The sequence below is a fragment of the Photinus pyralis genome, unplaced genomic scaffold (assembly GCF_008802855.1).
Source record: "Photinus pyralis isolate 1611_PpyrPB1 unplaced genomic scaffold, Ppyr1.3 Ppyr1.4_LG10, whole genome shotgun sequence".
Lineage (NCBI taxonomy): Eukaryota > Metazoa > Arthropoda > Insecta > Coleoptera > Lampyridae > Photinus > Photinus pyralis.
Genome location: NW_022170250.1, coordinates 10,116,937 through 10,141,097, shown reverse-complemented (window position 1 = coordinate 10,141,097; position 24,161 = coordinate 10,116,937). Strand labels below are relative to the sequence as shown.

At 38.1% G+C, this 24,161-nt stretch overlaps 3 protein-coding genes across 6 annotated transcripts in view; 2 read left to right on the top strand and 1 right to left on the bottom strand.

Moving 5' to 3' along the window:
- LOC116162064 (probable cation-transporting ATPase 13A3) overlaps positions 1-24,161 on the top strand; it is a 280,669-nt gene that overhangs the window by 47,513 nt on the left and 208,995 nt on the right. The window lies entirely within an intron of this gene.
- Positions 7,532-14,182, bottom strand: LOC116162068 (zinc finger protein 436-like). The gene is made up of 7 exons (XM_031475597.1): positions 13,993-14,182; positions 13,610-13,944; positions 13,414-13,565; positions 13,226-13,367; positions 8,319-8,408; positions 7,977-8,266; positions 7,532-7,933 (listed from the first exon to the last, which is right to left on the bottom strand). The coding sequence occupies exons 1-7, from the start codon at positions 14,149-14,151 to the stop codon at positions 7,569-7,571; spliced, it is 1,533 nt and encodes a 510-aa protein (XP_031331457.1). The 5' UTR covers positions 14,152-14,182; the 3' UTR covers positions 7,532-7,568.
- On the top strand, positions 21,689-23,874 carry LOC116162066 (maltase 1-like). The gene is made up of 7 exons (XM_031475595.1): positions 21,689-21,971; positions 22,025-22,238; positions 22,286-22,428; positions 22,477-23,004; positions 23,051-23,505; positions 23,552-23,683; positions 23,735-23,874. Exons 1-7 carry the CDS (start codon positions 21,858-21,860, stop codon positions 23,805-23,807), a joined length of 1,659 nt encoding a protein of 552 aa, XP_031331455.1. The 5' UTR covers positions 21,689-21,857; the 3' UTR covers positions 23,808-23,874.

Genomic DNA, 24,161 nt, shown 5'->3' with positions numbered 1-24,161 from the left:
ACGAAGAATGCATTTTAGGAGTTTACGAATGATCTCATGGTGATTTTTGGGAAATGGTCATCGAATTTTTTGTTGCTGGAGGGTTTTCCATACCCCCAGGCCCCCCGGTGTTGCATTCTCCCCCAAAATCGGCTGCCTTACCACTCTCTTTACAGTTTTCCCTCAAGTTTTCCTTAAGATTCCTTTGAATCAGTCACCGGGGGGTCTGGGAGGTATGAAATACCCACCAAGTATACGAGGAATGCATTTTTAAGAGTTTAGGAATGATCCCATGGTGATTTTTGGGAAATGGTTATCGAATTTTTTGTTGCTGGAGAGTGTTCCATACCTCCCAGGTCCCCCGATGTTGCATACGTTCTCAGAACCGGCTGCCTCGCCACTCTTATCCTCTTGAATATGTGTCACGAGGGTCCTAGGACCGAACGTCTGGAGCGATAATATAGCACCGAAGAGACGGGGGGGGGGGGGGATGAAATACTCCTCCCTCCAACGCGCGCTTAGTTTTTTATGTGGAGGAAAATAAACATTAATCGTTCCTGTTTTTCCTGGGGGGTATTCCATACCAACAGTCCCCCAGATTCTATATTAATCCTTCAGATGTTTAATGCTCGCCTGTGGGGTAGGGGATACCCCTTAAAGTATCGCGGGGGTTCTAGGGCCAAACTTTTTGTGCGAGAACGTAGCACCGCTCAGACTCCCCGGTTGTATATCCACCCCTAAGATATTTAATGCTCGGAGGTGGGGTAGGGAATACTCCTTAAAAACCCCCAGCGAACGCCTGAGTATTTTATGATACGTAGAAGAAAATAAACATTGATTTTTCAAGAATATTTCAAGAAAATTTCAATAAAATAGCAAGATAATTTCAAAAAGCCTTTCAAATTCCGAATGAATATTTAAAATTTTTTTAAAAATTTCAATAATACTGCAATACAACTTCAAAAGAATTTCAAGAAACTTTTAATAGAATTACGGAAAAATTACAAAAAAGCTTTAAAAATTCAAAATGTCAAAATGCTAAAGAAATTCAGAAGGACCTGAAGTCAATTTTCAGATAACTTTAAGAAAATTGCATGAAAACTTTCTCGCAAATTTCCAGAAAATTTCAAAACTTACAAAAAACGGAGAAGTTTCAAAAGAATTTCAAATAAAATTTAAAAAGCAGAACAAAATTTCAAAAAAATTTGGATATACCTAACCTCGGAAAATTACAAAAAAAGCTTCAACAAAATTTCAAGAGAATTTCGCAAAAGTTTCATGAACATTTCCGTAGAATCTGAAGTCAATTTCAAATCAAATTTTAAAGAATTTAGAAGAAAATTTCAACAAAATTACAAAAAATGTTCAACAACATTTTCAAGAAGAATTTCAAATTAAAATTTTGAGGAAAATTTTAAAAGGATTTCAAGAATACCACACTACAACCTCGAACTACGACAGAAGAAAGATGTTAAAAGTTTTCAAAAACTTTTTGAACAATTTCAGCAAAATACAAAAAGTTATTAGGATTCCATACCCCTCCGGCTCCCCCCCCCCCCCGTCCTCGTCCCTAATCCACTCCTAACATATTTAATGCTCGCTTGTGGTATAAGGAATTGTTCCTCAATTTCATCTAAAAGTTTTCTCCTCAAATTCTCTTTGCGTTCCCCTCAAGCTTCCCTCATTTTGTTCTTAACTGTCCCCAAGTTCCCCCCAACTTTTTATCGAATTCACTCATGTTCCATTCAGTTTATCTTCCTCCAGGTATCTAATTCAGTAAAATGTTCCACGTAGCCTTTAGATTCGTGGTAGAAGTTCTAAATTTATAAATCTCTTTGGGGTATTTTTATTTCAATTGAATATGTACCCCCTTTAAAAGATAAAAGTTACATATATCTGGCTGTAAGGTGGTGATTTGTGAAGATCGACAAAATTATATGAGCTCGTTTCACATACTAATGAAAACAATTTTTAGGGTGGCACAACCCCTTCATTCTGGAAACGATTTCATTCAGTAAAAACGAATTCAATAATCACCCCCGCGATTTGCTACATTCACATGTTACGTGGTGGAAACTTTTAGAAGAAAATCCGTGACGTCACGAGTGGAGACGCGTAGACTGGCCGTGCAGGCGCCCTTTTGTCCGAAAACGTTTCAAAGAATAAATAACATTAACTACTCACTTCGTACGCGCCCTTGTCCCCATTTCGCTGCGGTTCGATTTGTAAGCGCGGGCGTTACATAAAAATTGCGCTATCATTATTTATTGGGGCGAGACGTGTAAGTGGCCAACTTCTCGACGGAATAATTTGAATAATTGTATCTTTTCTCCCTCATTTAAAGAAAAATGCACGCGTTTCTTTTCAATTATTCAATTGAGGTAAGTAATGCTTGCGGAACACTCAATATCCTTCTCGATATTTTCTTAAAATTGCATCAGTCAGTTACTCCAAGACTCGATAGATGCGATAAAAGTAATATTTAGTTGTACCAGGAGCACAGAAATGAAAAAAATGATTGCTCAAAACCTTTTCACCAATTCTACTTCTGGGGAAAACAATTCTGAAACAAACTCATACAAACGTCATCAGGATCACAGAAACGATCAAGAACACCTGTTCTCCTGATCCAAATTTCTTCCAATTGTCTTTCTCTCTTGCAACAGATTTCAATGTAATGGGTTTATTGGCTCACAGACGCTCGGAAAAAATATAATTAATTAAAGGACAGATTTCATAGATTATGATAATTACCGGTCTGTTCTCCTGATACAAACTTCTCTGTCAAAAATAGCCATGTAGAAATTGAATTATGTTCCCCGATAACAAACTTCTGTAAAAACATCAAGATCACGGAAATACAAGAAGACCATAAGTTAATTGATAGATATACCTCTAAGGTATTGTCCTCCTGATACAAAGTTTGTTGTATCAGTATTAGCGAGAAGAAAGAAAGTAAAGTATTGTTCCCCCGATACAAAATTTCTATAAGAATGTTCGATATAAATTATTCGTTGAAAAATCGTTGTATCAGGATCACAGAAGAAGAAGTGTATGACTACATTTCAAATGCTGTGTTCCTCGCGCACAAACGCCTATTTAATAAATAGTTACACAGTATCACGATAATGTAAGAAATCGTTTAATTTATTGTCGAACGCATTTTACGTATTATGTTCCCCGGATACAAATTTTGATGACTAAAACACAAACCTATAGAAACGCGAAAAAATTACCTGTCACCTGTCCTGGCACAAATTTATTGGTTAGTAATGGCTTTATTAGGGTCACAGAGACGCAAAAAGCCATAAACTGTTTGATCGATACCTTTCATATGCTCTCCTGATACAAACCTCTTTTTGAAAAGGGTCACAGAAATGCAGTGATATGTAAAATTTATTGCCAGACGCCTTTCCACGTATCATGTTCACCGGGCCCAAATTGCTTAGAAAATGGTTGTATTAGGATCACGGAATGTTTATTTAAGAATTTGTTGTATCAAGAGTAGAGAGAGGCAAGGAAGTGAAGCAGGTATTGCTCTCCTGATCCAAATTTCTGTTTCAAAAACAGCCGAACTAGGTTCACGGAAATGGTAGAACGCGTTAAATTCATTGATAAACCTCTTCTCATCATGTTCTCCTGATTAAAATTCCTCCTTTAAACATAGATGAAGCGTAAGAAAATTTAATATCTTCTCAGAAGCACCTTTTCATCACGTACCTCCTGATACAAATTTTCAGAGAATTGCAATACTGTTTTTTGACTAGAACAAATTTTTCTTCTAAAAATGATTACATCAGGATAACAGAAACCTGGCCTGTTATGTCCTGATCCAAAATTCTCTTTTGAAAACAGTCTACTCAAGATCATAAAAACGCAAAACTGAGTAGGTACATTCATTGACAGACAATTTTTTATTTGTATGTTCTCCTAGTCAAAATATCCCTTTTACGTATCTCCTGATAGAATAGTTACATCCGGATCACAGAAATGCAAAGGAGTCAATTTTATCATGCACCTTCTCGTCTACTATGTATCTTCCGCTACAAATTTTTTTACGGATAAGTAGTTACATCAGGAGCACAGAAACGCAGAATTTATTCTCTTCCACTCATCCATACACCCTTTATAAAAAAGGGCAGGTCCCATTTAAAAAAAAAATCAGAAATACAAAAGAGCAGGGGTCAAAGATTCCAACATCCCAATGATCCCATTTCGAAAAAACCAAAAGAGCAGGAGGCATTGAACCCATTTGAAAAACCAAAAGAGTAGGTGACAATACCACCCATCCCAATAATCCTATTTTTTTAAAAATTCAAAAGATGAGACAATGATCTCATTACAAAAACAAAAAGAGCAGGGAACAAACATTCCACCCATCCCAATGATCCCATTAAAAAAACATTAAAAAACCGGCCGGGGCAAAGACTCCACCCATTTTCAAAAAAAAAACAAAAGGGATGATTGGGATGTTTGCCCATCCCAATAATCCCATTTCAAAAAAACCCAAACTTCATTTTTAAAAAAACAGAGCAGGAGACAAAGATCCCACCCATACCAAAGATACAATTTAAAAAACAAAATGGCGGGGCACAATGATCTCATTTAAAAATCCAAAAGAGCAGGGCACAAACACCCCATTCATACCAATGATCCCATACAAAAAAATTCAAAAGAGGAGACAATGATCCCATCAGAAAACAAAAAAGAGCAGGGAACACAGATTCCAGCCATCCCAATGATCCCATTTTTTAAAAAAACCCAAAAGAGGGGTGAATGAGAGCAGGCCAGAGCAAAGATCCCACCCATCCCAATGATTTCATTTTTTAAAAACCAAAGAAGCAGGGGACAACGATCCCACTCACCCCAATGGTACCATTTCAAAAAAACAAGAGGATACAGTGCTCCCATTAAAAATCCAAAAGAGCAGTGGAAAAAGACACCATGTGGGGGGAGGGGATCACTTTTTACCCCAATGCAATACCTCCCTTACTGACGTGCGGGTGACAAAAACCATAAGGAGGAGGCAATGATCACAATAAAAAAATCAAAAGTCGGGGACAAAGCTTCTACTTATCCCCATCATACCAGTTTTGAAAAAACCAAAAGAGGAGACAGTGATCCCATTAAAACCAAACCTAAAGAGCAGGGGACAATTGTTCTATTAAAAAACCAAAAAGCAGGGGGCAAGGATCACACCCATCCCAATGATTGCATTAAAAAAAACAAACGAGGAGACAATGATCCCATGAAAAACAACAAAAAGGGCAGGGAACGAATTTTCCACCCATCTCAATGATCCCATTTTCAAAAACCCAAAGAGCAGGGGACAACGATCACACCAATCCCAATCATTGCATTAAACAAGGAGAGGACAGTGATCCCATTAAAAAAATCAAAGATCAGGCGAAAGAGATACCAATCAGTGATCCCATTAAAGAACCAGAAGAGCAGGGGACCAAGATTCCACCCATCCAAACGTGCCCATTCAAAAAACCAAATGAGCAGGGGACAAAGTTCTTTCCCATCCCAATAATCCCATATCAAAAAAAAAACAAAAAAGGAGACGGGTATGGCCTCATTAAAAAAAACCCACAAAGCAGGTGACAAAGGCCCCTCTCATCCGAATAATAACATTTAAAACACAGACAATGATCCCATTAAAAAACAAAGGGGTAGGGGACAAAGATTCACGGCCCATTACAATTATCCCATTTCAAAAAAAAAACAAAAGATCAGAGGACGACAATATGATCCCATCAAAAAACCAAAAGAGCAGGGGATAAAGATACCACCCAACCCAATGTTCCCATTTAAAAAAACAAAAGCGGAGACAGTGATATCCCAACCCAAAGATCAGGGTACAACACGATCCCATCCATTCCAATGATCCCATTTAAAAAAAAACCAAAAGAGGGGACAACATGATCCCATTAAAAACTAAAAGAGCAGGGGACAACGATCCAGCCCATCTCAATTTAAAATAAACAAAAGAGAGGGGTCAATTATCTCATTAAAAAAAAAACAAAAGAGCGAGGAAAAAAGATTCTACCCATCCAAATGATTGCATTTAAAATAACCAAGAGCAGGCGACTATGCTCCAATTAAAAAAAACAAAACAAAACAAAAACACCTAAATGAATCCACTCCAGAAAGAAAAAAACAAAAAAAGCAGGGGTTTATGGTCCCATTTTTAAAACCAAATCAGCAGGTGACAAAGATCCCATCAATCCTAATAATTCCGTTAAAAAAAAATAAGAGCAGGAGACATGATCTCATTAAAAAACCAAAAATCAGGAGACAAAGATCCCACTCATCAAAGGGCTGTAACTTTTGATCTAGTAGTCCAATCTTGGAACTGTTGGAAATTATGGATTCTACAGGGACAAATCTATAAGAAAAAGTTTTTTCCCGGTCGATCTCAGACAATTTTTTTTTCAGGCCTCTAAAAAAGGCAGTGTATAACCTTCCTTTTTTGCCAAAAATCGACTGCACCAAAATTTCTCGGGAAAACACTTTTTCTTATTAAATTTGGTGCGTAGAATCCAAAACGATTCATACTTTTTCAATTAGACCTCTCAATCAAAAGTTATGGACTGGAAACCAATTTCGACAAAAAAAGTCAAAGTGACTCATCCCAATGATCCCATTTCAAAAAAACCCAAACGAGGGGACAATGATCCCAAAAAAATAAACAGCAGAGGACAAAGATCCTTTTTAAAAACCAAAGATCAGAGGACAAAGATCCCACTCATCCCAATGATCCCATTTCAAAAAAACCATACGAGGGGACAACATTAAAGAAAATTAAAAGAGCAGGGGTCAAAGATCCCATCCATCTCAATGATCCCAATTTAAAAAAAACAAAAGAGGGATACTGATCCCATTAAAAACAAGAGCCCACGTACCCCACCCGCGATGATCCCATTTCAAAAAATAATGTTCAAATTTTAAAATAATTGCTGTTTTTCAATTTCAAGTTAACGTCAAAAATGTAAGCGGAATATCGTCGTTTTATTTTGGCTTGCTAAGGCAGCTTTATCTCGTTTTTGTTTGCCAAGTGTTTCTTCTACTCGAAAATGTTTCTTCGAGTAAATTTTCTCACTCGTAAATAAACGGGCTTCCTGCAAAATTGAGACGCTTCGATTTTACCATAAAATTAAGCTTGCAAGTAACTCACACTTTGCCAACAAACTGATTTCAATTACCGCTTCTTAACGACGCAATTCAAAAATAGCAGTAACGCTCTTTTTTCCCTCAAAATAAGGGAGGCAAAAGTTTATCTCAAAAACCGCTTGCGTTCTTATCAAAATGCACACGTAGCTATCGCTCTTAGTCGGAACATATTTTTATTCACGTTCGCTATGAAGCGGTATATGTATATGTGTAAATTTTTGAAACGGTATCTCCTGATAGAAATTTGTCTTTTAATAGTCAGATCAGGATCACAGAAACGCAAAGGTGTAAAATTCATTGACAAACTTATCACTCATCTCGTCACCCAAACTTCTTTTTTTTTTAAATAGTGTTTTACCCAGTAAAAAACAAGAAAGATACTTCATACTTTATTCTTTAAAAATACAATAACCCTACGATGAAGCGTGGAGCGCGTGCGCGGTTGCCGAATGCGAGACGAGCTGAGATTGTTCGCTAAACGCCAAAAAACAGACCGAACACACAAACGTCTCTTCTATCTTTCTCTCTTCGTGTATCTTCATGTGCTGCGTTAAATGGCTACTTTGTCGACACGCATACGGGCACTGTGCGCACTTGAAGGGTTTTTCGCCCGAATGGATTCGAAGGTGCGATTTTAACGACGAACGCTGCTTAAAGCCCTTGCCGCAGTGAGCGCACTGATACGGCCGCAGGTCGCTGTGGGTCTTGTTGTGCTCAACCAAATGGCTGCGCTGTATAAAGGAGCGCCCACACTCGCTGCACACGTACGGCTTTTCGCCTAGGACAAAACAGTTAGGGCGTAATCGCGACGCGAATTTTACCTGTATGCTTGCGCAGGTGCAGCTGAAGTTCGGCCGGTCGGCAGAATCGCTGATCGCAAATTTTGCACACGACCGGTCGACCGGTGTGCTGCCGCATGTGAGTATTCAGAACGCTCGACTGCGTGAAGCTCTTGCCGCAGACGTGGCACACGTGCGGTCGTTCGCCGGTGTGCGTGCGCTCGTGGACGACCACCTGGTAGCGAGTCGCGAAATTTCGCGCGCAAAAGCCGCACTTGTACGGCGTCTCGCCGGTGTGCATGCGCATGTGCACTTTCAGTTTATACGGGGATCTGCAAACGGTACAGGCGATATACTGATGTCGAGTCTCGCGCTAACACTCACTTGGACTGCTTGCCGCATACTGTACACAGCGTATGGTCGGGAGGACGAGCTGGGTGGTCGTTCTGCAAAGTCTCCTCCTGTTTGCATACACTGTAAATACATACATACATAAGCTCAGTATGAAGTATACAGGGTGTTTAGCAATGTGAATATTCAAAAAGTTACAATAAGACTGCACATTTGTAGTATCAAATTTTCATATATACAGAGTGATCACAGAACGTACGGAACCAGCTGTATAATAGAATAAACTAAGACTATCAATTCAATTCCTTCATATATCAACACGTCATATTTTTCATATACACGGGGCGTATTTAAAAGAAATTAAAAAAACAGTAGACAGGGTGTTTCAAACAAGTTTGGCGATGTTGTGTTTGATTTCATGTGCCATTTTTGCATATACAGGGTGTTTAAAAAGTGTTTTACGTTGCACATATTGAATATGAGGAGTCGTATTTTAAAAATGGTGGGATTGTTTGTAAATGTTTGAATGAAACTGTTTGGCAAGGTCGGAAAAAATTTAAAAAAAATTCAAAAATTCAAGAAAAGTTCTAAAAAAATTCTAGAAAAATCTTTAAACATTTTACAAAATAGTAGTATACACCCAACTTCTACCTAGCGTAAACCACACAAATTTTGTGTAGGTACACTGAAATTAAAAAAAATTACACTAAACTAAAAATTCTAGAAAATTCTGAATATCGTTTAAAAAATTATAAACAGATTTTTAAAAAATCAGGAATCCAAGAATAGTTCTAAAAAAATTGTAGAAAATTCTATAGGAATTCTAAAATACCTAAAAAATGTTAGAAAATCGTAAAAATGTTCTATACCGTTCTAAAAAGTTCCAGAAAATTCTAGAAAATTCTAATCAAAAAATTTCGAAAATTCTAAAACATTTAAACAATCTAGACAGTTCTAAAAAGTTTGAGTAAATTCTAAAAAAAACTTCCAAAAAATTCTAGAAAAATTGCCAGGACGTTCTAAAAGATTCTAGTATGCACCGAAATTCTACAATGATTTTCATGAGTGTAAACAACTTGAAATATTGTGTACACCAAATTTCTAAAAAATTCTAGAAAATTACAAAAATCGTATAAAAAATTGTGTACATGTGAGTTCCGAAAAAAATTCTAGAAAATTTTAAACAGATTAAAAAAATTCAGGAATTCAAGAATAGTTCTGAAAAAATTGCAGTAAATTCACAAAAAATTCTAAAAAATTCTAGAGAGTTCTAGAAAGATTTTAAAAAATCCTAGGAAATTCGACAAGATAGTAGTATACATTGAAATTCTACATGAATTCTAAAAATCGTTTAAAAAAGTGCTCAAAAAATTGCGTGCATGTGCGCACGGAAAGAATTCTAGGAAATTGTCAACAGATTCTAAAAGAATTCAAGAAAAGTTCTAAACAAATTCTAGAAAATTCTATAAGAATTCTAAAATAGCTAAAAAATCTTAGAAAATCGTAAAAATGTTCTAATAATTCTAAAGAAACTCAATAAAAAATCTAAAAATGAGTTCTGTAAAAAATTCAAGAAAATTCCAGATTCACAAAAAATTCAAGAATACAAGAAAAGTTCTCAAAAAAATTTAGAAAATTCTAAAATATCCAAAAAATTCTATACCCTTCTAAAAAGTTCCAGAAAATTCTAGAAAATTCTAATAAAAAAATTTCGAAAATTCTAAAACATTTAAAAAAATCTAGACAGTTCTAAAAAGTTTCAGAAAATTCTAAACAAAACTTCCAGAAAATTCTAGAAAAATTGCCAAGACGTTCTAAAAGATTCTAGTATGCACCGAAATTCTACAATGATTTTCATTAGTGTAAACAACTTGAAATATTGTGTACACCAAAATTCTAAAAAATTCTGGAAAATTCCAAAAATCGTATAAAAAATTGTGTGCATATGAGTTCGGAAAAAAATTCTAGAAAATTTTAAACAGATTAAAAAAATTCAGGAATTCAAGAATAGTTCTGAAAAAATTGTAGTAAATTCTCAAAAAATTCTCAAAAATTCTACAAAGTTCTAGAAAGATTTTAAAAAATCCTAGGAAATTCGACAAGATAGTAGTATACACTGAAATTCTACAAGAATTCTAAAAATCGTTTAAAAAAGTGCTCAAAAAATTGCGTGCATGAGCGCACGGAAAGAATTCTAGGATATTGTCAACAGATTCTAAAAGAATTCAAGAAAAGTTCTGAACAAATTCTAGAAAATTCTATAAGAATTCTAAAATAGCTAAAAAATCTTAGAAAATCGTAAAAATGTTCTAATAATTCTAAAGAAACTCAATAAAAAAATCTAAAAATGAGTTCGGTAAAAAATTCAAGAAAATTCCAGATTCACAAAAAATTCAAGAATTCAAGAAGTTCTAAAAAAAATTTAGAAAATCCTAAAATATCTAAAAAATTTTAGACCGTTCTAAACAGTTCCAGAAAATTCTAATAAAAAAATTTAGAAAATTCTAAAATAACTAAAAAATTCCAGAAAATTCTAAAAAAAACTTCCAGAAAATTCTAGTGTGCACCAAAATTCTACAATGATTTTCATCAGTGTAAACAACTTGAAATATTGTGTACACCACAATTCTAAAAAATTCTAGAAAATTTCAAAAATCGTATAAAAAATTGTGTGCATGTGAGTTCGGAAAAAAATTCTAGAAAATTCTACAAAAAAATTCTAGAAAATTCTACAAGATACTGGTATACAGCCAAATTCTACAGTAATTTTCCCTCAGGGTACACCACTTCAAAAAAATTCTACAAAACTCAAAAAATTCTCAAAAATTTTGAAAATTCCATAAAAAATTGTGTGCATGTGCGTTCGGAGAAAATTCTAGGAAATTCTAAACAGATTCTAAAAGAATTCAAGAAAAGTAGACAACTCTAAAAAAATTCTAAAATACTTAAAATATTGCAGAAAATTCTAAAAATATTCTATAAAATTTAAAAAACTCAATAGCCCAAAAATCGTAGAAAAAATTGTGTGCATGCGCATTCGGTAAAAAATTCTAGAAGATTCCAAACATTCTAAAAAAATTCGAGAATTCCAGTAAAGTTCTAAAGAAATTCTAGGAAATTCTAAAAAAATTCTAGAAAATTTTCAAAATCGTCTAAAAAATTGTGTGCATGTGCGTTCGTAAAAAAAATTCTAACCAGATTCTAAACAAATTAAAGAATTCAAGTAACGTTCTAAAGAAATTCTATGAAGTTCTAAAAAAATTCTAGAAAATTCCTAAAATCGTAGGTATAAAAAATTGTGTGCATGTGCGTTCAGAAAAAAAATTCTAGAAAATTCTAAACAATTCTAAAAAAATTCAAAGTTCTAAAAAAATCTACAAAGCTAAACAAATTCTAGAAAATTCTCAAAATGTGTGCATGGGTGTTCGGAAAAAAATTTAGAAAATTCTAAACAGATTCAAGAATTCAAGTTCGAAAAAAATCTAGAAGGTTCTAGAAAGTTTTAAAAATTCTAGGAAATTCTACAAGATACTAGTATACACCCAAATTCTACAGGGATTTTCCCTCGGTATATAAATCACTTCAAATTTTGTCAAATTAAAAAAAAATTCTACAAAACTACAAAATTCTAGAAAAATCTGAGAATTCTATAAAAAATAGTGTGCATATGCGTTCGGAAAAAATTCTGAACCATCTAAAAAATTCTAGCCTATTCTAGAAAAATTAAAACAAATTCTAGGAAATTCCACAAGATACTAGTATACACCCAATTCTACAGGGATTTTCGGTTGGGGGAAAGAAAATTGTGTGTACACTAAAATTCTAAAAAACTAAAAAAATCCACAAAATTTGCCACATTGTATTTTTGAAATAAACAAAAAAAGTGTGCATGTTCGGTCCGAAAAAAATTGTAGAAAATTCTAAACGAATTCTAAAAAATTCTAGAAAATGTAAAAAAAGTGTGCATGTGAGCTCGGAAGAAATTCTAAATAATTATAGAAATTCGAAAAAGTTCCCAATCGTATAAAATTATAATTGTGTGCGCATGTTCGTTAGGAAAATAATTCTTTAAAACATTTTAAAAATTCTATATAAATTCTAAAAAATTCAAAATTCAAGAAAAGTTAAACAAAAATTCTAAAAATCGCATGTGCGTTCGGAAAAAAATACCACAAATTCTAAAAAAATTGCGGAAAAATTCTAAAAAAATTCTCGAAGTCTATACGAATTCTACAAAATTTTAATTGTGTGCATGCGGGTTCGGAAAAATTCCAAAATAAATTTGAAAATCTACAAACATCACCTTTGACAAAAATTAAAATGTTAAAAACGGCTAAATTTCACCTAGAATCTAAAGATGAAATAATGTTCTATTTCACATAACTGATATATCCAGACGCGCCACCATCTTGAAAATATTTTGATATCCTCTTATCAACTGTCAAATTTTCAAAATATTGCAAGATCTCCTTTTGAGATATAACCTACCTAGATAGCCGACATTCGGCATGAAACACCTTGTATATAATACCTAGAGAGTAGCTACATTTTAGAAAAATGCATAGGACATATTTTTTTAATGGTTTACAAAATGTGCCGCCATTTTGGAAATAAGTTAAAAGTTAATATATACAGGGCGAGCAAAAAAAACAAACCGCGCAGTATATAATACAAGGTGTTATACAAATCTTTTTCATCCTCCTTCAACATATACGTTTGCATTAGCATACAGGGTGTTCGGTACAAATCTGTCATATGTTGATATAATGTGTACAGGGTGGTCACATAAGTAAAAATATAACCGTAATAAAACCAAGGAATATCCTTTTGTTTCAGAATGTAAATTGTATTATACAGGGTGCTACAAAAAGTAAACCACTGCAATTCATGCAAATGAAGAGCTTACATATACAGGATGGTCACGCAAAAACCATACGTACGGGTCTAACTCATGCTGCTTCTGATGTTCCCGTAACCCAAACTTCTTGGGCTTTTCTTGCGTATGCGTCCTCAGATGTATCTTTAAATGCCGATGAGATACAAACGATTTATCACAAGAAGTACACGGAATTGGCCGGGTGTCTGCAACTTTCCAGTTATTTTCGATGCGAAACCGTAACACACAGACCGGCATGACAGTGCAAATGCTCGACGAGACGCCCGATACTTTGAAACGGCTTACTGCAAAACCGACAGGACGGGGAGGAATGCGTGCGTACGTGTTCCTCTAAATCGTCACACTCCTCGTTGCATTTGGAACACCATCGATCCTTCAAGTCCCTAAAACCGACCGATCAGGCGAGTCGTTGCGGTCGGAGCAATACTTATGGACGTGCGTCACGTGCACTGACAAGGCTCGTGAGTTGCTGCTGGTAAATCCGCACCGGACGCAGGTGGTGCTAGTGTAAAAGTCCCTCCTCGCATTCTCGATCGCATCGCTCACCTCGTCGCAATCGAATCGAGATAGACGTGGCCTGGTCAGCCAAACTTCTTCAATTTTTGCGGCGGGCGCCTCGACGGCTTCTTCCTCTGTCGATTTCTCGTAGAAGTCGGTGAGGGACCTGTGCGAGTCGAGGCACTGCTTGCGAAAGTTGTACGAGTTGATCAGCCTCTCCTCGCACGACTGGCAGAAGCTGAAAGGGAGGCCGTCTTCGTTGATCTGCGAGGAAACCAGGATTAGTAGCGATTGTGAGTAGAGAAAACTAACCTCAATTTCGATGCCGCTAAGTGAAACGAACATTTCGCAGAGACGTTCCCTGGGGCTCGAGACGCGTTTTAGGTCATTTTCGTCGCGGAGGCAACCGCGGCAAAAGTTTTTTAAATTGATTTTGATATTTAAATGACTTCCAAAGGGATTCCCTTCCATTTCTGTAATGTCTAAATTACCGTTGCAGTAGACCAATGTGACAGCACAAGAGTCACAGCCAGGCCACTCATTTCTAAAGCGGCAACACTGTAAACACACTCGAAACGCTCATTCCGCTCATAACTGGACCCTTTGGATTCTCCCGGAATCTCTTAGAGACCCTATTAAAGAAACCCTTAAACGACTTTTCGTCTTTCAATACCGATGTTTTGCTTCGACATAGGTGTATCAGGATCACAGAAGGTCAAGAAACTGCAAGATTTCTTGTTAGACCATTATGTTCTCCTGATGCAATCAGTTTTAAATCGTATCGGGATCACAGAATGGGTTGAAGATATAGGAGTTACTGACGGTCAGTGATTTCCAAAAAGCCTTAAACGATTTTCCGTCTTTCAATACCAATTTTTTGCTTCGACATAGGTGCATCAGGATCACAGAAGGTCAAGAAACTGCAAGATTTCTTGTCATACCATTATGTTCTCTTGATGCAATCAGTTTTAAATCGTATCGGGATCACAGGTTGGGTTGAAGATGTAGGAGCTACTGACGGTCAGTGATTTTCAAAAACCGTTAAACGACTTTCCGTCTTTCAATAAAAATTTTTTACTTCGACATATGTGTATCAGGATCACAGAAGGTCAAGAAACTGCAAGATTTCTTGTCGGACCATTAAGTTCTCCTGATGCAATCAGTTTTAAATCGTATCGGGATCACAGAATGGGTTGAAGATATAGAAGTTACTGACGGTCAGTGATTTTCAAAAACCGTTAAACGACTTTCCGTCTTTCAATACCAATTTTTTGCTTCGACATAGGTGTATCAGGATCACAGAAGAAACTGCAAGATTTCTTTTCAAACCACCATGTTCTCCTGATGCAGTCAGTTCTAAATCGTATCGGGATCACAGAATGGGTTGACGATTTAGGAGTTACTGACGGTCAGTGATTTTCAAAAACCGTTAAACGACTTTCCGTCTTTCAATACCCATTTTTTGCTTCGACATAGGTGTATCAGGATCGCAGAAGCTCAATAAACTGCAAGATTTCTTGTCGGACCATTATGTTCTCCTGGTGCAATCAGTTTTAAATCGTATCGGGATCACAGAATGGGTTGAAGATATAGGAGTTACTGACGGTCAGAGATTTTCAAAAACCGTTAAACGACTTTCCGTCTTTCCATACCAATTTTTTGCTTCGACATAGGTGTATCAGGATCACAGAAGGTTAAGATACTGCAAGATTTCTTGTCAGACCATTATGTTCTCCTGATGCAATCATTTTTAAATCGTATCGGGATCACAGAAAGGGTAGAAGTTGGAGGAGTTACTGACGTTCAGAAATTCTCAAAAACCGTTAAACGACTATCCGTCTTTCAATACCAATGTTTTGCTTCGACATAGGTGTATTAGGATCACAGAAGGTCAAGAAACTGCAAGATTTCTTGTCAGACCATTATGTTCTCCTGATGCAACCAGTTTTAAATCGTATCGGGATTACAGAATGGGTTGAAGATATAGAAGTTACTGACGGTTAGTGATTTTCAAAAACCGTTAAACGACTTTCCGTCTTTCAATACCTACTTTTTGCTTCGACATAGGTGTATCAGGATCACAGAAGGTCAAGAAAGTGAAAGATTTCTTGTCAGATCATTATGTTCTCCTGATGCAATCATTTTTAAATCGTATCGGGATCACAGAATGGGTTGAAGATATAGGAGTTACTGACGGTCAGTGATTTTCAAAAACCGTTAAACGACTTTCCGTGTTTCAATAACAATTTTTTGCTTCGACATAGGTGTATCAGGATCACAGAAAGTCAAGAAACTGCAAGATTTCTTGTCAGACCATTATGTTCTCCTGATGCAATCAGCTTTAAATCGTATCGGGATCACAGAATGGGTTGAAGATATAGGAGTTACTGACGGTCAGTGATTTTCAAAAACCGTTAAGCGACTCTCCGTCTTTCAATACCAATTTTCTGCTTCGACATAGGTGTATCAGGATCACAGAAGGTCAAGAAACTGCAAGATTTCTCGTCAGACCATTATGTTCACCTGATGCAATCATTTTTAAATCGTATCGGGATCACAGAATGGGTTGAAGATGTAGGAGTTGCTGACGGTCGGTGATTTTCAAAAACCGTTAAACGACTTTCCGTCTCAATACCAATTTTTTGCTTCGACATAGGTGTATCAGGATCACAGAAGGTCAAGAAACTGCAAGATTTCTTGTCAAACCATTATGTTCTCCTGATGCAATCAGTTTTAAATCGTATCTGGATCACAGAATGGGTTGAAGATGTAGGAGTTACTGACGGCCAGTGATTTTCAAAAACCGTTAAACGACTTTCCGTCTTTAAATACCAATTTTTTGCTTCGACATGTGTATCAGGATCACAGAAGGTCAAGAAACTGCCAGATTTCTTGTCAGACCATTATGTTCTCCTGATTCCATCAGTTTTAAATCGTATCGGGATCACAGAATGGGTTGAAGATATAGGAGTTACTGACGGTCAGTGATTTTCAAAAACCGTTAAACGACTTTCCGTGTTTCAATACCAATTTTTTGCTTCGACATAGGTGTATCAGGATCACAGAAGGTCAAGAAACTGCAAGATTTCTTGTCGGACCATTATGTTCTCCTGATGCAATCAGTTTTAAATCGTATCGGGATCACAGAATGGGTTGAAGATATAGGAGTTACTGACGGTCAGTGATTTTCAAAAACCGTTAAACGACTTTCCGTCTTTCAATACCAATTTTTTGCTTCGACATAGGTGTATCAGGATCACAGAAGAAACTGCAAGATTTCTTTTCAAACCACCATGTTCTCCTGATGCAGTCAGTTCTAAATCGTATCGGGATCACAGAATGGGTTGACGATTTAGGAGTTACTGACGGTCAGTGATTTTCAAAAACCGTTAAACGACTTTCCGTCTTTCAATACCCATTTTTTGCTTCGACATAGGTGTATCAGGATCGCAGAAGCTCAATAAACTGCAAGATTTCTTGTCGGACCATTATGTTCTCCTGGTGCAATCAGTTTTAAATCGTATCGGGATCACAGAATGGGTTGAAGATATAGGAGTTACTGACGGTCAGAGATTTTCAAAAACCGTTAAACGACTTTCCGTCTTTCCATACCAATTTTTTGCTTCGACATAGGTGTATCAGGATCACAGAAGGTTAAGATACTGCAAGATTTCTTGTCAGACCATTATGTTCTCCTGATGCAATCATTTTTAAATCGTATCGGGATCACAGAAAGGGTAGAAGTTGGAGGAGTTACTGACGTTCAGAAATTCTCAAAAACCGTTAAACGACTATCCGTCTTTCAATACCAATGTTTTGCTTCGACATAGGTGTATCAGGATCACAGAAGAAACTGCAAGATTTCTTTTCAAACCACCATGTTCTCCTGATGCAGTCAGTTCTAAATCGTATCGGGATCACAGAATGGGTTGACGATTTAGGAGTTACTGACGGTCAGTGATTTTCAAAAACCGTTAAACGACTTTCCGTCTTTCAATACCAATTTTTTGCTTCGACATAGGTGTATCAGGATCACAGAAGGTTAAGATACTGCAAGATTTCTTGTCAGACCATTATGTTCTCCTGATGCAATCATTTTTAAATCGTATCGGGATCACAGAATGGGTTGAAGATTAGGAGTTACTGACGGTCAGTGATTTCAAAAACCGTTAAACGACTTTCCGTCTTTCAATACCAATTTTTTGCTTCGACATAGGTGCATCAGGATCACAGAAGGTCAAGAAACTGCAAGATTTCTTGTCATACCATTATGTTCTCTTGATGCAATCAGTTTTAAATCGTATCGGGATCACAGGTTGGGTTGAAGATGTAGGAGCTACTGACGGTCAGTGATTTTCAAAAACCGTTAAACGACTTTCCGTCTTTCAATACCAATTTTTTGCTTCGACATATGTGTATCAGGATCACAGAAGGTCAAGAAACTGCAAGATTTCTTGTCGGACCATTATGTTCTCCTGATGCAATCAGTTTTAAATCGTATCGGGATCACAGAATGGGTTGAAGATATAGGAGTTACTGACGGTCAGCGATTTTCAAAAACCGTTAAACGACTTTCCGTCTTTCAATACCAATTTTTTGCTTCGACATAGGTGTATCAGGATCACAGAAGAAACTGCAAGATTTCTTTTCAAACCACCATGTTCTCCTGATGCAGTCAGTTCTAAATCGTATCGGGATCACAGAATGGGTTGACGATTTAGGAGTTACTGACGGTCAGTGATTTTCAAAAACCGTTAAACGACTTTCCGTCTTTCAATACCCATTTTTTGCTTCGACATAGGTGTATCAGGATCGCAGAAGCTCAATAAACTGCAAGATTTCTTGTCGGACCATTATGTTCTCCTGGTGCAATCAGTTTTAAATCGTATCGGGATCACAGAATGGGTTGAAGATATAGGAGTTACTGACGGTCAGAGATTTTCAAAAACCGTTAAACGACTTTCCGTCTTTCCATACCAATTTTTTGCTTCGACATAGGTGTATCAGGATCACAGAAGGTTAAGATACTGCAAGATTTCTTGTCAGACCATTATGTTCTCCTGATGCAATCATTTTTAAATCGTATCGGGATCACAGAAAGGGTAGAAGTTGGAGGAGTTACTGACGTTCAGAAATTCTCAAAAACCGTTAAACGACTATCCGTCTTTCAATACCAATGTTTTGCTTCGACATAGGTGTATTAGGATCACAGAAGGTCAAGAAACTGCAAGATTTCTTGTCAGACCATTATGTTCTCCTGATGCAACCAGTTTTAAATCGTATCGGGATTACAGAATGGGTTGAAGATATAGAAGTTACTGACGGTTAGTGATTTTCAAAAACCGTTAAACGACTTTCCGTCTTTCAATACCTACTTTTTGCTTCGACATAGGTGTATCAGGATCACAGAAGGTCAAGAAAGTGAAAGATTTCTTGTCAGATCATTATGTTCTCCTGATGCAATCATTTTTAAATCGTATCGGGATCACAGAATGGGTTGAAGATATAGGAGTTACTGACGGTCAGTGATTTTCAAAAACCGTTAAACGACTTTCCGTGTTTCAATAACAATTTTTTGCTTCGACATAGGTGTATCAGGATCACAGAAAGTCAAGAAACTGCAAGATTTCTTGTCAGACCATTATGTTCTCCTGATGCAATCAGCTTTAAATCGTATCGGGATCACAGAATGGGTTGAAGATATAGGAGTTACTGACGGTCAGTGATTTTCAAAAACCGTTAAACGACTTTCCGTCTTTCAATACCAATTTTCTGCTTCGACATAGGTGTATCAGGATCACAGAAGGTCAAGAAACTGCAAGATTTCTTGTCAGACCATTATGTTCTCCTGATGCAATCATTTTTAAATCGTATCGGGATCACAGAATGGGTTGAAGATGTAGGAGTTACTGACGGTCAGTGATTTTCAAAAACCGTTAAACGACTTTCCGTCTTTCAATACCAATTTTTTGCTTCGACATAGGTGTATCAGGATCACAGAAGGTCAAGAAACTGCAAGATTTCTTGTCAGACCATTATGTTCTCCTGATGCAATCAGCTTTAAATCGTATCGGGATCACAGAATGGGTTGAAGATATAGGAGTTACTGACGGTCAGTGATTTTCAAAAACCGTTAAACGACTTTCCGTCTTTCAATACCAATTTTTTGCTTCGACATAGGTGTATCAGGATCACAGAAGGTCAAGAAACCGCAAGATTTCTTGTCAGACCATTATGTTCTCCTGATGCAATCAGTTTTAAATCGTATCGGGATCACAGAATGGGTTGAAGATATAGGAGTTACTGACGGTCAGTGATTTTCAAAAACCGTTAAGCGACTCTCCGTCTTTCAATGCCAATTTTTTGCTTCGACATAGGTGTATCAGGATCACAGAAGGTCAAGAAACCGCAAGATTTCTTGTCAGACCATTATGTTCTCCTGATGCAATCAGTTTTAAATCGTATCGGGATCACAGAATGGGTTGAAGATATAGGAGTTACTGACGGTCAGTGATTTCCAAAAAGCCTTAAACGATTTTCCGTCTTTCAATACCAATTTTTTGCTTCGACATAGGTGCATCAGGATCACAGAAGGTCAAGAAACTGCAAGATTTCTTGTCATACCATTATGTTCTCCTGATGCAATCAGTTTTAAATCGTATCGGGATCACAGATTGGGTTGAAGATGTAGGAGTTACTGACGGTCAGTGATTTTCAAAAACCGTTAAACGACTTTCCGTCTTTCAATACCAATTTTTTGCTTCGACATAGGTGTATCAGGATCACAGAAGGTCAAGAAACTGCAAGATATTTTGTCAGACCATTGTGTTCTCCTGATGCAATCAGTTTTAAGTCGTATCGGGATCACAGAAAGGGTAGAAGATGTAGGAGTTATTGACGGACATTTTATTTCCATCTAATACAATTTTTTGTATAGAAATAATCGTAGTAAGATCACAGAGGGAGATAGTAAGATATATTGTTAACCGCCTTCTTCTCTATCGTGTTCTCCTGGCACCGTGATGGTGCCAGGTTAATCAAGAAGTGATTTCTTGATTAAATCGAGGTTGCAGTACTAAAGTGTACGATTTGCTGAGAGACATTTAATCACGTGTATTATATTCAAAAATGATTGTATCAGGATCATAGAAAGACGATGACGGCGTAGAGTATACCGTCAGATGACCCGTTGGCAGCTCAAATTATTTAAATAAATAAATACCTTTTTTGGGCTATATGTTCACCTGATAAACCGTCTGGGGGATCATGTGAATTAAAAAATTACTCCTGATGCAAGCCGTTGTATTAGGATCGCACAAAAATAAGAACGTGTAGGATTTATTGTCAGTTCGTCTTCTTTATACAACTACTTTGATAACGTACAGATAGATATCACAGGAATGCAGGAAAATTAACAAAACGCATGGTATTAACAGACACTTTATCACACACTGATCTTTTTCCAATACATTTTTTGTCTGCAAATTGCTAGATCAGGATCATAGAAGGACCAAAAGGTGTATACTGTATAGTTTATTGTCAGGCATCTTTTTCATTAGGTTCTCCCGATGCAACATCTTTAATATATAGTATCGGGGTCACAGGACCGACGTTTTTTCACGTAGGTATTACATCCAATAGTAAATTTTCTCCAGAAATGGTTATATCAGGCGCACAGAAGAACCAAAGAGTGTAGGATTTTGTTTGAAACCGTGTTCATTAGTATATATTCAGCTGGTGTGTTTTCTATCACTGAAGAAACCGAGGGGAGGAAGGAATGAGTCCGAAATGCCAACTCCGATCTAGGCTTAATTGTTTCGTTATCGACGAGTCCTTGGCGATTACAGATGGTATCGCTGAAGCATCTGACGTCATACTGTCATTGTAAGAGGAAAAAATGGGGGTAACAATGAGTTTTTTTCTGGTGCAAATTGCATAATTCCATTTTAATGAGCTATTGTGGGAGGACATCCAATTACTTTGTACCTTGACTCCAAACAAAACAGTTAATCGCTACCTCTTTCACTGGCACCAAGTGCATACAGTTTGAACGTGGAAAGTTCCATTAGTCACTTCTGTTATCTAATCAGATCGCGGGAGGCTCTCATCCATTGCGAGATAAGGGGCGTATGAACTGGATAAATGCGCGTTGGAAACGTTAATTCTGCGCATTGAAGATGTTTCTGCTGCAGAGTCTCGTGGTACTCCTCGCCTTGGGCACCGTCGCGCCCGCCGAGTTAGACTGGTGGCAGAATGCGGTGTTCTACCAGATCTACCCGAGGTCCTTTAAGGTATCGTCCCCCCGGATCGCCCAGGTGAGATGGTAACGTGGTTTTGTTTGCAGGATAGCGACAACGACGGTACCGGTGACCTTCGGGGTGTAATACAGAAGCTGGACCATCTCGTCGAGACCGGCGTCACCGCGCTGTGGTTGTCGCCAATCTACCCCTCGCCTCAGGTCGACTTCGGGTACGACATCAGCGACTTTACGGGGGTGGATCCGCTGTTCGGCGACATGGGCGACTTCATGGAGCTGACCCGCAAGGCGAAAGCGAAGGGTACGTAGTGCTACAGGTGATCACGGTCTGACGCCGTCATTTAACAGGCCTGCGAATAATACTCGACTTTGTACCGAATCACTCCAGCGACCAGCACGAGTGGTTCAAAAAGTCGGAGAACTCCGAGCCGGGCTTTGAGGACTTCTACGTGTGGAAAGACGGAGAGCCCGGCACTCCCCCGAACTCTTGGGTAAGTCGCCACGTGATCAGCACCTAGCTACTAACACCAAACCATTAGACCAGCTACTTCCACGGGCCCGCCTGGACTTGGAGCACGAAGAGGAACCAGTGGTACTTTCACCAGTTCGCGTCGGCGCAGCCCGATCTCAACTACCGAAACCCTAAGGTGGTGCAGGAGATGAAGAAGGTGCTCACCTACTGGCTCGACCTAGGCGTTGACGGCTTTAGGGTGGACATCATTACCGCACTCTTCGAAGATGTGAACTACCCCAACGGTCCTCTGGATCAGTACGCGTACACGAGCGATCAGCCGGAGACCTACGACATGGTTTACCAGTGGAGGATCTTGCTGGACGAGTACCAGAAACGTAACGGGGGCGACACCCGGGTCATGATGACCGAATCGTACGCCGACGCGGACAAGCTCTTCGGTTACTATGGTAACTCTACTCATAATGGCGCGCATTTCTCGTTCAACTTCTGGTTCATAACTCAGCTCAATAGAGACTCAACCGCCAAGGATATCAAGGGGGTGATCGATAAGTGGTTCCGCAACATGCCCGAACACTACACAGCCAACTGGGTGGTAAGACTCGTTCAACCCCCTTAAACCGAATTAATTTGGTGTTCAGTTAGGAAACCACGACCAGCACAGGGTTGCAACGCGTTACGGTCCGGGGCGCGTCGACGGGCTAAATATGATCGCGATGCTTTTGCCAGGGGTGGTCGTCACCTACAACGGGGAGGAGATCGGAATGGAAAACGGAGAGGTATCATGGGAGGAGGGGTGGGACCCGCAGGGATGTAACGGCAACAAAGAGGACTGGTACAAGAACAGCAGAGATTTCGAACGCACCCCTTACCAGTGGGACGGAAGCGCCAACGCCGGCTTTAACGAGGGGCACAAGACATGGTTGCCGGTCAGCGAGCAATACAAAACACTTAACCTCGCCCTTCAGCGCACCAGCACTCTCAAGAGCCACTACCGGGTGTACCAGGAGTTGGTGAAGTTGAGACAGACCGAGACGCTGAAGCTTGGCAAATTGCGAACAATCGTCTTGCAGAACAACGTCTTGGTTATCATCAGGTAAGGCCTTTGAGGTGCCCACCCAGGCTAACTGAGCGAGTTACAGAGAGCTAGAAAATGAACCAGCGTACGTGGCAGTTGTAAACGTCGGGGGCAGCTTTGCAAGTGTCGATTTGAGCCACATCGCTTCAAAGTTCGTGGTCCAAGTTCCAAGTGTGCAATCAGAAAAGATACCAAAGTACGCTATAATTAGTTTGCCACTCCAGATTCGTTAAATGTATGTTTTTAGGAGCACCATTGACGGTAGCGCCATCTACCTAGTCGGGTTTGAGTCCGTAGTGTTAGCCACCGTCAAGGAATGAAGCAAGGGATAGGCATTTTAATGTAACTTAATGCAGAAATAAAGATTCCTCCTCATTTTGTGTTTTCGCTCCGCATTTTCTAGTATTTCTCCACTCCTGTTCCATTTTTAAAGAAAACCAGGAGAAAATAAGACGTCCGAAACTTATCTGTGATCCTGGTAACAATTCACGTATCAACAGAACATAAAATGTGAGGAGAGATTAAAAAGAATCCTTTTTGATCGTTGGAAACTGCAAACTGGAGATTGAAAAATAGAACCTGGACGGCAGAACAAGGACATTGAAGACCGGATTGGAAAACTGTAAATTTGTGACCGGAAATTCGATACCATAAGCTAAAAACGAGAAATGGAG